The following is a 13,686-nucleotide window of genomic DNA, read 5'->3' as shown; positions in this document are numbered from 1 at the left end:
TTCAGTCGAGGTCACTCGCTCTCGACGGCTGCTCAGCGCGACTTGCCGCACAGCCAAAAAGCGTTCCACAGGCAGAAGTCAGCCACGTTAAGTGGTGAACGCACACGCTGCAGTCAAGCGCTGCGCCTGACTTGTAAAAGCCAGCCCTTCTCGACTTGCCGAAATGCCAAAGGTCCCCGCTCCCACAAAACTCTTCCCCTCTTTGTGTCACCATGCAATCTCCTACGGCTTTACACGGTTTGGGTTTTTCCCCAGCACGTCGTTCACGTGCAACAGCAGGGTAATCGAATCTTACTCACTTCACTCCTTGAAGCAACTGCTCGATGGAGAGGAGTCAGCCACATGTTGTCCTTGGCATTGACGCGAGCGCCTGCAAGCAAACAGCACACGTTACATCCATGCCTTGGCTGCAGCGTTAACAAAAGCGTTGCCCAACTGGTTTCCCAGTACCAAGAGCCGAGCCATGTTTAGTACTCGCACCACTCCCCACAACTCTCCTGGCACTCCCTTAACCTTGGAATTGCACTGCCGTATCCCAAGCAAATAGGACAGGAAGTAGGATACAGGAAGAAAAGAACTGGATAGATTTGGATAGTAGCAGGAATAGCCACGTTCACGGGACACAATGGAAGCAAGATCTGTAGAAGAGCATGTATCTGCTGTCTGTGTGTGTGTCTGTGCAATTTTCTTTAGATCAACTGATACAGTTGAAAGAAGAGCAGCCCCGAGTGGAACACTGCTGCTGCCTGCAGACCCCGAGCAGCGAGCGAGCGAGCCTGAACGACCAGCTCGCGCTTCCAGCTCTATTGGCCAGTGCGCTGGAAGATACAACCTCTGTGACAAACTCTGCTTCCCAGCTTAGCAATCTCGCTGTGGCCAAGAAAACCTAATGGGGAGACTGCAGCTTGAGGGGAACTTACAAGATGCATCTATGGATCCTTTTGCCTTGCACACAGTTAGGTGCTAATGCACGCTCCTAGAGAAGCAACAGGATGGTTTTGGGGGTCAGTCACTTGCTGAAATCAAGGGTGCCAGAAGAGCATTCAGCAACTACAGAAGTGCTGGCTGACTGCAGACAAGAAAAGGAGCTTGTACATTTGTGTGGCAAGACAGATTTATTTCAAAGAAATATTCAAACTATCCACTGAAGTGATAACCCAAAAAAGGACACCTAATGAAAGGGGCTGGAGAAAATAATTTTGAAAGAGACATAACCTAAGAATGCTATACCTCTCCGGTCTGCAAAAGCAGCAACACTAGTTTGAAAAGACTAGCACATTTAGAAAAAAATTTAGAAAAGCACAAGCATTGCACACTTATCCTGGATGAGCCTCCGAAGTTCATGAACAAAGGCATTCTTAAGCTTCATTTTTCACCATAGCTTAAGTGCACATAAAATCCTGTAATTAATAAATCACACTCCCTGAATCAAAAGTACTTTCCCAAAAGCTATTTCTCAATAGCATCAAGGTGTTGGCCTGTGAATCGCAGTCACTACTAGGAATTCTGCTAGATAATGAGAGTCAAATCCAGTTCTTTCAGATTTCCAAGAGTTGGCACAGAAATTTTTGGCTCCCAGAAACAGAAAGCCATGTTCCTGGACTGTAGCGTTTAGAGACAACGCTGTACATAGTGGGACGTTCAGTACTCTAGGATATGCACTTAGTAAAGCTGTGTGACCATCATAAAGTGTTTGCTAAGGCATCTATATAAACTAGAAAAGGTGTCACCTGTATTCTCCTCTATGAGAAAGTCATTATGCTTGTCTGATTTAGTACACAATCCCTCACTTACACTGCCCTTCGCGTCCTAGGGCCGCAAAGTACGATAACGCTGCCAAGAGGAAGCTTACAGACCACCACTCGCACGTACCTTACGTTATACTGATTTGGCTGTAGAGGGATGTTCAAATGCAAACTGCCCAGATAAAATGCTAATGATTGACACCAAATACCTCTTTTTCGGTTTAGAGATTTATTCTGTATTCTCTTTGGGTTTTTTGTTTTTACTTTCTTAACTAAGGTTTCTTCCAGTTTATTTCTACCCATTTGAAAACTCCCCCAAGCAGATGGTAGCAAATCAGAAAGGCTTATGCGTTGAAGTAGCAGCGTGTGACAAACATCGTATCATTCCTTAGTATTCAGTCACCACAGTGGTCGAATAAGACGATGAGAAAACCTAGGAAAGAATCTCTTCAAGCCTTTCATTGATTCACTCAGCCTTCAAGAAGCTGAAAGAGCTGCCAAGAAAACAGCTAAAGAAAATAATTAAAGCAAAACAATACCAGCAACAATAAAATAATACACAGCATGTTATCAACCTTGTCTTCCTCAGCTGTTTTCCACATTTCTTTTCCTCTCTTTTTTTTTTTACTGTACTTTTTATGTGACAAAGTGAAATTGCTCTTGCATATCTCATTCGGTGTATCAGCTGAATATAATATATATTTGTGATTTATGTTTCTAAAGAGCTGCACAATTCAGCTGTTGTCTGTTCATCCACAGGCAGAAGCTACTGTTGTCCATTTACCAAGGCACATATTTTCTAAAGAGATGCTTCAGAAATGTTTCTGTCCATATGGTCCATTTGCTTCACCCGAATTCAGCTATCCAGCCGTTCCTTGCAGGCAACGGTTAGTGACAATCAAAGAACTTCACCAGCACCAACACACTCCTTAGGGGGAATAAAATATCTGCCATTTTAAAGGAAAGAAAGGAGAGGCACCCATTCAGTGCCCTCTCTTAACTCTTGACCAAGTACCGTAACCATGTTTCGGTGCACTTCCTGCAGTACTCTGCGACATTAAGCTAAACAGTCTAATTTGTGTGTTTATCTGTACCAGAGGGCTAGAGGTGATCAACACTCTCAAATAGGTGTATATGGTGTTCTCTGTAGTCCCAGTCTTTCTGGAAAAGATAAGGTGCTCTTTTCCTTGAAGGCATTTCTTAATATCTTTCCAGGTAGCCACATCACCGCCCACAAAACAGCCACTTCAAAATAAACATCCTCAGACAAGAACCTTTTCTCAGACACATCACAAGCACTCGGCCTTTGGGGGAGCTGCACAGGTGGGTCTGAAGGAATGGTTTGGCTGCTAGATCTGTTCTGTGAAGTTACACAATATAAGGCATATAATCAAAGATAAAATCAGCAGAGGGCAAACTTGCTGTAATCCACCCTTCTTTAATAAGATCATTTCAAATCTTTGTGCTATTTCACTCTCATATTTTTCTGCCAAAAGAGGAAGAATTTGCCTCTGTTCTTTTGAGATCTGAAATAAACAAACTGCTGTTAGCTTTCAGGAACAAAGTTAACATGTCCTTATCCTAACCAAAGTACTCTTTTCCATACCACCATATCTGCCAAATCCATAAATCCCAGATAAATCTGGACTCTGAAGTCTACATCTCTGAAATTAGGGGTGGTCAAGAGATGAAGGAGACTCCACTCTTTAATCTACTGATGATGCTATTAGCTTGCACCTTTCCCTCTCCTAATATGGGAGGCATCAATAGAAACACAAAAATAAAAGGACATTTCCCCAGAACAAATATACAATCACAATATAAAGCAAAGACTAGCAGGATGGCAACGTAACGGGGCTACAGCCCCGTTGAGAGAGATGGAAGTGGGACTAGCACGAGAACAAAACAACGCAGTGCTGGACGGGAACAAATGAACCAGAGAGCCTGGGAACATCACACAAAAGAAACGGGAGACCAGGCAGGATTTTCCTCAGAAATCATTCTGAGTCACTTGGAAGGGTGTGAAATGGCCTAGTGATCCTAACAGCCTGGGGATCCCACTGCAATCACAGGAAGGGAGGAGGAGGAAGGCAGCTAAAAGCACACAGGTGCTGGGTCACTCATAGAAGAGAGAAGAGATGGTTCTGGGATATCCTCCAGTCTTTCAACCAAAGGGCACAGTGCTAATCCCAAGGAGGTCAGTCTTAAAGCCTTGGGACAGGCAGAGAGAGGAGCTCTATTTCCTGGCTATAAAACATCTCCTTCTCTCATTAGTCACTCGCTTCTCCAAGCCTCCTCCTCTTTAGCCTGCCATAAGAGAGAGAATCCCGGACGTGAGTTCAGGTTACGCAGCACCTTCCCCTGCTGCCTGCCTGCCCGGGGGTGTCCCAGGACCCACCATGCATGTGGCAGTCTCTCTTCCAAACCTCCACACCAGAGCTTACTAGGACATCCCTCCAAAGCGAGCTCGTATTTGTCCTATTCCTCACCTGTTCCGCAATTTGTAAAGGACTGATGTCAATATTGCATGCGCATCCCCAGCGCGTAAACTTCTTGCCAAGCAGCTCAGAGCCTTTTGAAATAGTAATGGCATGATAACATCCCCAAGAGCACAAGCTCCTGTGGGAGGAGGAGAACACAAGGGGCAAACAGAGCTCAGCAGCAGAGACTGCTGACAAACAAGACTTTGAGCAGATGCTGTAAATGAGACTAAACATCCTTACAGTTAGGCTTATTCCATGAAATATCACTCACAACTAATACACTGACACTTGATTAAGGTGTAATTTAATGTTACAGACTTTGCTCTGGCCAAGTCATTCATCCGTCACAAAACTAACATCTCATTCATTACAGGAAACTGAAAACAGTTTTAACATTTCAAGGAAGATGCAGCAGCCAGTACTGGACTCGCATCACTGACAGTGAAATGAGGTCATACTACCATATTCTGTTCAGGCGGAAGGGAGTTTTTAAAAAAAAAAAAAAAGTATCACCTGTCATACTGCTTTCAGACAAAAAATAAACCAACCTGGACTTTTGCATGAAACCAGGAAAAAAAAAATCTGTACCTTTACATTGGAGCAAATTTCACTATCCCTTTCCCATTCTTTCTCCTATCACAACTTCCAACCTTTTGTTAGCTCGTCCCATTCAATGCTTCATCACAAGCACAAACAGAGAGCCCTCGCACAACTGGGCGGTTCGGAGAAGCTTGCCCTCCCACTGGGAAGCAAAGTCTGGGCGTTTTGCGGAGGGCTTGCTCTTGGAAGATTTAAAATTCAAGTTCCTGACTAGGCAAGTTCAAAATAAGTACACAGACTGATTTAAAGGCACAACTGAAATTCAAAACCGTGGAAGTGTGCCTGCCACTAGACAAAACAAATCAGTGGTAAAGGAATTACTTTCTGTAATGCTGTCTACATGACGATAAATAGGTGATCATATGTTACCACCTGGAGTACATATGGGATATATTACACATTGCAGTTTTAATGCCATAAAAGCTGAGCAGTATGAAGATGAGACAAATTAACGAATTAATTCCTATCACTCAAAGAACGCTGACAAATCTACTTCCCATTACAACATTGTTTATTTTTTCCAACCAATTTAGGCATATTGCCCTTTGCTGACCTCAAAAAAACAAAAAGGAGCTACTAAAGCCAATATATGATAGGGGCATGTGAAATATGGGGTCTTAAGTGGCCATGAATATACCTAGCTTAAGTTCTTGCCTCTTAGTCTAATGCGAAAGACTGCACTTCAGCCTTTGCATCACAAAAAAATCATTAGAGGTATTCTGAACACCCATGGACTAATCGCTACCAGACTCCATGCATATACATATCAACTGTTGCTTTTGCTCGTGATTTCCTCATTCCAAGACATCAGACAACATCACACAGGATGAGCTTTTGTGACAATCCCCCAACAAAGTGTTTAAGCTAATATCCAAAGACATTGATGCTTTTTAAGTGAGAATGTGAACATTTACAAATAACATTTAATATACTTTGGTTTTGACTAATTCATCATAAAATAATGTACAAATAAAAAAATATATTGTGCATGGGTATATACATACACTTGCCACCTCTCTACCTTCAGCACATATAACTAATATTCTCTGGTAAGTGTACTATTGGGCTTAGATAAACAATTTATCTGTCAATTTTTTTCTTTTGTTTATGGACTGCCCACAAATAGGTCATGACTTTCTAATATATATTTGTTATTATCAGTCAGTTCGCCAAAATGACAGTTCTTCCATAACTGATTTGCGAGCTGTTTCGTTCACTTAAATACATCATACTGCAGGTTTCTATTCTCCAAATCAATTTCCTGACTCTTAGAATCATGTTTCTAATGTAAACAACGCTTACAATTCATTCAAACGCATTCATTTTGCTACTATTCCATAATAATTTCTGCTTAATGGGAATTCTGGGTTGGAACTCCAGGACTTGAGCCCACATTTCAAATATGGACTTCAGCATATTTCTGAATCCACAAATATTATCAGTTTGAACGCTTTATAAATTTTTCAGAGTTGTTTTGTTTATTAATTCCCCTCAGTCACAATGCATGTTTTATATTTAAATTTGGTGATAGAGTTATATTTTCTTAGCTTGTAAAAAACTGAGGACAGCACTATGAACCTCGGATATGGAGCCATGCCCAAAGTCCAGTCACATACGCTCTACTGGGTATTCCCTGTAGCTTTGAAATTGGCTGATTTACCAGTGAATACCTGTGAGAGACACTCTTACCTGACAAAATGAGAAGCTCAATGATGTCCGCATCCCCCAGGAATGATGCGACGTGAAGAGGAGTTCGTTTCTCAGCATCCTGCAAAACAACAGCTTATCCAGCTATAAAACACGGCCAGTAACTGTAAGCGTTAGAGAGCAATGCATTCTTATGCAGGGTTTAATTTTCTACATATATTTCTGCTTATAATTAGAAATGCATTCTCAGTCAGCAAAAGAACAAAATTCAAGGTCTGAAAAACAATTCCTTCTCTCAGTAGCCCTCAACTTTCTTATTGCGCAGCTCTACCAGACCTTGCAGATAACCTTTTTACAGGCAGATAAAAATCCAATCAAAACCAAATCAAATCTCCCTCACATCACAGTGGTCCCCCTTCTGCAAAGGCTGAAGACAGTTGTGCAGAGGAAAGAAACCATCCTTCCACGTCTTTTGGAAGCTTTAGCTGCCCTAAGCATTACAACGACATAACTCAGACCCTTCTGGGCCTCAGACTTTGCAACGCAGCTCGTTATCAACACTACAGCATCACACTCTAAGAAGGGCATTTTTGGAGAACAGGTTGGCACCACACAGGAGGACAAGTTAGTCTACAAAGGTTACTCTACACCATTTAGCCTAGTTGTCAATAACAGCCCAAAAGGGGCTCGTACAGCCTACGCCTGCCCTTAAACGCACACAAACAAATATTACCAGTCAAGTCTTGGTCCTCTACTCTCGTACATACTGCCAATCATCAATAAACTTCAGATATACAGTTATTTTTATTTGATTTCTGGCTTTTCCAGGCTTAGGGAGTCACATTTTCAAGATTTTCTTTATAAATGCAGTTTTACAAGAACATCCTTTTGCTCCTTTATTCAGATGAATTCAGAACATTGGCCTTTAAAAGAAACTGTAAACAGTTTGCAGGGGCAACAAAATCACAAGAATTGCCAATACTGTTAACTGCATTATTTTACCATCATTCCCGGTCCTAAATTTTTTTCATTTCAATTTTTGAACCACTAATACATGGAAGTTCTAAGAGACTTACATCTCTGCTAAATCTACAAGAGTAAGATAACCTACCTGCATTAAATACTGTAAACTGGTAACCAGTTCGCTCCCCCAGCAAGCCACAGCAACAGAGAAGCCCTATTGACATTTGCACTCCCTCCCCGAACCGCATCCCTGAGCCCACCAAGTAAGATATCTTTCAACACGCAAACGCAGTCTATTTCACACCATCTTCAAAGCAAGCTGCAAATGTGGGCAAATCAGCGCTGCAGAGTCATCTGTCATGTGAAGGCAAATACTGAAAAATCTTTTCCAGCACTGCACGGCAGAGAGCCACTGGTGACCAGAATGAGTTATATTTAATGGTACATTTGTGAGTTTTTCAAATACCCATGATATACGGTGTCCACAAACTCTTTGGTAGTGGGTTTTGCTCTTGCACTTTAAGGATGCACATAAAACACTCAAAAGATAGAGTACGAGGACACCCTGCTCGGCGTAGCTTGGGCGGGGGGGGGTGTCTTAGCCTTCAATTATAACACTATTCGGAAAGTCTCCATTTTCTCTTCCAGCATCGGAAACTCTCTGTGCTTTATGGGGCTAAATTCTCAAAAGAGATCCACGTCCAGAAGCGTCCACTCAGAAACCGAAACAACAAACCGGATTTTCTTATATCTTCAGTACCTGGCAACAAGAGCTAGAGCTTCACCTTGAAAAAATCTGACTCTGCGTAACTCACTCGCTGACCTTCGCCTCGACACAATCCACCACAGACGAGCTTTCGCTGGCCCAGTAAGCGCACGGTATGAGACAGTGTTATGTTAACTTCTGCAAGAATTGTTTCGTCTTACCTGTCCTAAGGCTAGCCGGTACATAAAATATAGAGAGACCGATGAAACATTTGTACAAGAACAGAATTGGTTTTATCCATTTTTAACATGCTCATTTGCATGCCTGAATAGTGTAATGTTTGCAATAGCTACGTACCTGTCAGTGATAAATTTTGTAGCAGCGTCTTGCAAGACAGACAAGCTTGGCACAGAACAGAGCGGCGTGAAGCCGAACGCTAGCAACACAGGAAGGAGCAGTTTTCCACACCAGGGGATCAAGGCCATTCAGTGCTTTATTGAGTATAAGCAATATTTTATACTAAATTCTAAATTTGATGGAAACTTGATAATCCAGAGAGGAAAGGACATGAAACAGAAACGTGGAACTCTTATGCTTCTGCTCCGCTTTGATGCAACATTTTGAACCTAAGGGGCTGCTAATGGGTCAGAGAGACATGGTAAAGAAACAACAAAGGGATCAATGCCTGTATTAGCCAAGTAAGTATTCGCAGCTTTCACTCTGAGGACAAGGAAAAATCCTATCAAATTAAATGAGAATCAAGGCCTCACAGAAAGAGGGGGTTTAGCCATGCAATAGTTCTTAACTTCTGCACTTCCCAAGAGAAACCACACTGAGATCTCTCCATTTATCCCAACTCTTTACCGTAACCAGCAACAGAACAGCCCAGCTATCGAACGGCGCTCCTGGCGGCCTCGGCAAGGCCAAGCACGGCTGCAGCTGCCTGCCTCCGAGCCCGGCCCACGCACCGCACCGCACCGCACCGCGCCGCACCAAGTCTGGCCGCAGAGGCCATTCTGACACCGTGGCAGAGCACCAAGAGCTAATATGAACAAATAAGTCACCCGTAATGGTCTAAAGCCTGAAGGCTGCGAATGGAGAAAGACGAATAAAAAGAGAATTTGTCATCTCGCGGAAAGGTCTGACAGTACCTCAAATCTGAGCATATATTTTAAGAAAAGGAAACGAAAGGAGGGGGGGAAAAAAAAAAGGAATGATAACGAGGTTACAAATAGCATTAAGACAAATAACCAGACCTGCTTCAAGTGCAGTTTTTAAAGGAACAAAAGGTCAGTAAAAGACAACAGATAAGCTAAACAATGGCTACAAGAAGTTATTCCGAGATAAGATAAACATCCCCGCCCCCCCCCCCCCAAGCTGTGTTGGGCGCTTGTATTAGTCCAGAGAAAAGGTGAGGCAGCAGGCTGACCTTATCTGCACACATATTTCTATTCGGAAAGTACAAATAAAGGAAATCAGGCATTTAACAAACGGGCAATCAAAAACACAGGGCCTCAACAAGGAAAGCACTCAACGCTTGCTTGAAGCACTCAAACCACCCCGCTGACACTGATAAGGCCCTTCACAGGCTTCAAGTTAGACGAGTCCTTAAGTGCTCGACTGGCTCGGCGCCCCAGGGCCCACGGGGATTAGCAGAACAGCGGCTCCAAAGGATCCCAGCAGCGCACGAAAAATATTTGGACACGTTAAGACAAAGGCCAGCAGTTTCTCCTCCACGCAGCCTATATCTCCAAGTAGATAACGGATGTGAACTCTTATATCAGCCGTAGCTGTTCAGAGTAGAAGAGGTTTGTGACAGAATTATTTACTGTTAAAGCATAAGTGCAGCTGCCACAGAAAACAAGTCCCCGTACGCTGCAGGAGGAGCGGCCCGGCGCGGGGGACGAGCCACGGAAATCAAGCCAACGCAGCTACGCTAGACGGAGCAGAAGGAAGAGGCGTTGGGGCTGCCACCCCCTCCAGATGACCAGGGATCTGCTTGGGGGGCAGAGTAAATTAACTTGCATTAGATGCACGTGAATGACCACAACTTAAACTAATTCAAGCGTAACTAACACGGTAACAGGAAAAGAAGCTCCGGCTTATTCACTCCCTTTACCGTCGCTAGATCCGAGCGCGCGGTGTTTAAATAGCGCAGAGGAGCTGGTACCATCGACAGAAATGTCAGCTACAACTTGACTCCAGAAGAATTCAATATTAGGAAGTGGTCAGGGACCGCTGGAGAGGCTAAAAGCAGCTGACCAAGTAGCTCGTGGGCTGTTTACAACCGGCTGGAGCCAAAAGTTGACGCTGTTAAAAGACCGTCTCTGCCTCTTCAAGATTTCCTCCCCTTCGGAAATTCTTTTATCAAAGCATGTAATTTTCAAAACAAATCCAAATGCTTAACCGTGAGCACGAGCCAGGAGATGAAAGCCAAGCGGTGTTATTTGCACTTGGTGCTTTTCCATCTGCCATTGACCAACCCTGGCCGTTCCGGTCTCAAAACGTAGAGCCTGATTCTAGCAACCATCACCCCTAAAGCCTTCAATTCAGCCTCAGAAACAAAGATTTTCTGGGCTGAGTCTTTACTTGCCAAGTGCCCATGAGGTAGAATAGATAAATATTTTGATCATCTAGAGACAGGAAAAAAACCCACATTTTCTTCTTATAACGTTTTCCTTTCATGAGGTTCAAAGTATTTTATTAGTTATTTGTGTAAAATTATCCACTGATCACAGATGAGGAAACTGAGGCACACACACAGTTGGTAGGAAAGGTTGATGAACCACTGAGAAAGCACAAAGGAAAAGCACTTGCACAGCAGGAGATAGCATTTGATGACCACGCCACACCACACGCATGGGGACTTCTACCCGTGTCAAACTCTATGTTTGCACAAGGTATTCCAGCTACACTTAAATTTTCTCATATCATCTTCACTCACAAGTGCAGCAATGTTGCTTTATTAAAATTTTCCAGATCTGTTTTGCATTTGTCAAAGAATAATAAAAAGACTACACTTTAATAAAATGGGGACTTTCAGTGAAAAGTTAAGATGCTTACCTTAACAATACGGTTACTTGCCTAAATCAGCAGCACCTGTTAGTGCTTGTGCTTATTTTAGAGCAGTTATGAGAAGCGTGCTTTGCAATTTCTTTCAAACTGGATTCGATAAAATGGGGTTTGAGAAAGAGACCTGACCTTCTCCGAAGAACATTCTTCTAAGGGATTCAGCCCTGTATCACCACCTCACTGTCTGCTACCGTTGTTCCTTCTAGGGCCAAATGAAAAAGCTTTTTGCCCCGCCAAATCACATCTGTGATTACTGATTTTTTGAATACTAAAAACAGAACACAAAAGTCTTCAACTAGTTGTTAAAATATTGAGAATTATTTCTGAAATATGTTTGCCCTTATATATTGGTTCTCACCAGGTTTGTGGATATACTATACCCAAATTATTCTTTAGAGGAAAAGCTATGGGCACCAGGTAGCTCTCTGGTATCTCTTTCATTCTAGGTGGTCTTTCAGCCTGCTATATCAAGGAAAAGAACTGACTACTATTTTTCTTCTGCAATAATTTCATGCACCGAATTTCATGCTAAATAAATGTAATTCTTAAAATTAACCATTAATCCTAGATTGAAACTGTAGCAACTATTGTCCTAATTAATGGAAATCTTTTAACACTTATAGCCATGAGTCTGCAACGTACAGCTCAAAACCTAGGGTCCAATAACAACTCAAATTTTGTAAATGCAGTATTGACTTTTGGAGGCTTTGGTGGCATGGGAGAAACACATCACTCATGAGCTGATGGAGAAAGCAGAGGGCCTGATTTAGAAAATTCAAACATTGCTCCCTCTGGAGAAAATGGAAGAACTACAGCCAAACCCTGCCAACAGCTTTCAGGAGCCTGTACATCCTCAAGTGTTTCAAACATTTTGAGGACAACAATAATAAGAGTAACCAGCACAGACACAGAACTCAGCATCCATTCCTGTACTAGCATACAACGGCAAGCAACTCCTATTTCAGACTCCCAGCAAACTGCAGCAGACACTGCATCCCAGTTCAAATAGTTTATTTGTAAAATAAGACAAATTCTATTATTTTCTAAAGGAAAAATATTTTTTCTAAATGAAAATCATGCTGGTTATTTTACATTAAAAACATAAACGCGATTTCAGTATTTAATTTCCTTAAATTCCTGAAAATCCCAACCAAATGGTTCATAATTTCAAAAAAAAACAAAACAAAAAAAAAAAAACAAACAAAAAAACCCAACCAAACACCCACACTCCAGGACTCCCCACTAGCTCAAATTAGTCAAACACCACTAACAGAGGCTAAATACGTACTGAAAACACAACTTTTGGCTAGTGCCGAAGCACAATATTGTGTCAAAGCAGAAGCCTTCCAAAGGCCTTAAGGGCGTTTGTGGAGACGGCTCTCCAAGGTGGCAGGACTACCTCTAGGAGACGGATCACGTCCTCCAGCGTAGCTCTATTCTCCTGCAAGTCTCCACAGTGCCAAGAGCAAAATCATTGTTCCTTGGAAGGGAGCAGAGACCAGGGCCTGCCTCCCAAGGTCACTGCAACGCCACACCTCTCTCGCTTAATCCCAGGCCAAACGCATCCCGCCAGATGGAAGGCCAGGCCGGTTTGCACAGTCATCACCCCAAGTAGGTGAAGTCTTTTGGGGGCAGAGACTGAAGTGTGTGAACATGTGCCCCCTCGAGCAATCGTGCCGTCGCAAAAAGCACTCTTAGCAATGCTCCGGAAACACATGCACTGCAAAACTAGGGAGCTGCCTTACCAGTTATGAGAAGGAGAAAAAAATGTGACAAACAGCATACATCCATATCTCTCTATAAGGGCTTTCCTCTGGACTTCCTTAGCCCTTTACCTGTAGCAATAAACCACCCCCAAACACATGCTCCTCCTCATAGGGCTCTGCTATCTCGCCAGCCCCTCTCCGAAAACAGCACAGCCCAAAATAGACAGGCAGGGCCAGGGGGCCGCACACCTTCCCCTGGCCCGAGCCACCACTGGGGCTGGCACCGCTCTGAGTGAGGAGGCCACGTGGGTCAGCACCAGCATCTCAACGCCACAAACCGGGCAGCTACGTCCGGGGAAAGCAGGTGTGGCCTTGGACCACACCACTGACAGTGGGAGAGGGGAATTATTTACTTCCCCCAAAGTATGAATGCAGTAGAAGGTATCTTAGGGAAATCAGATTTTTGCAGAAATTTTATTTTTTAGGGTTTATTCAAGAGAAAAAGCAAGAAGAGGGAAGTGGCAGAAAAAAGAGGCTGGCTTGGCTTGCAAACGTTACATCAGCCGCGGGGAGGAACGCTGGAGGGTCTTTTGCTTTTTTTGTTTGACTTCTTGTTTTTTGAAATGAAAACTAGAAGAGTGAGATGAAAAGGAACATTTTACAGGAGGACTTTTGCTTTAGCAGAAAATAATGACATTTTACATAAGAACTGGAACCCTACACACTTAGGGTGCGAAACAGCTGCATGTGCTACAAATCCCAGG

At 43.1% G+C, this 13,686-nt stretch overlaps 1 protein-coding gene across 9 annotated transcripts in view; it reads right to left on the bottom strand.

The window, feature by feature from the left end:
- ANKRD44 (ankyrin repeat domain 44) overlaps window positions 1–13,686 on the bottom strand; it is a 142,530-nt gene that overhangs the window by 63,530 nt on the left and 65,314 nt on the right. For all 9 annotated transcript variants that reach the window (XM_068948258.1, XM_068948251.1, XM_068948252.1 and 6 more), the window contains exons 3-4: window positions 6,518–6,596; window positions 300–370 (exon numbers count right to left, since the gene is read on the bottom strand). In XM_068948258.1, coding sequence (XP_068804359.1) covers window positions 300–370; window positions 6,518–6,596 — 150 coding nt within the window. The remainder of the gene's footprint in view (window positions 1–299; window positions 371–6,517; window positions 6,597–13,686) is intronic.

This window comes from Struthio camelus, chromosome 6 (genome assembly GCF_040807025.1).
Source record: "Struthio camelus isolate bStrCam1 chromosome 6, bStrCam1.hap1, whole genome shotgun sequence".
Taxonomy (NCBI): Eukaryota; Metazoa; Chordata; class Aves; order Struthioniformes; family Struthionidae; genus Struthio; species Struthio camelus.
This window is presented reverse-complemented; position numbering and strand designations above follow the sequence as displayed.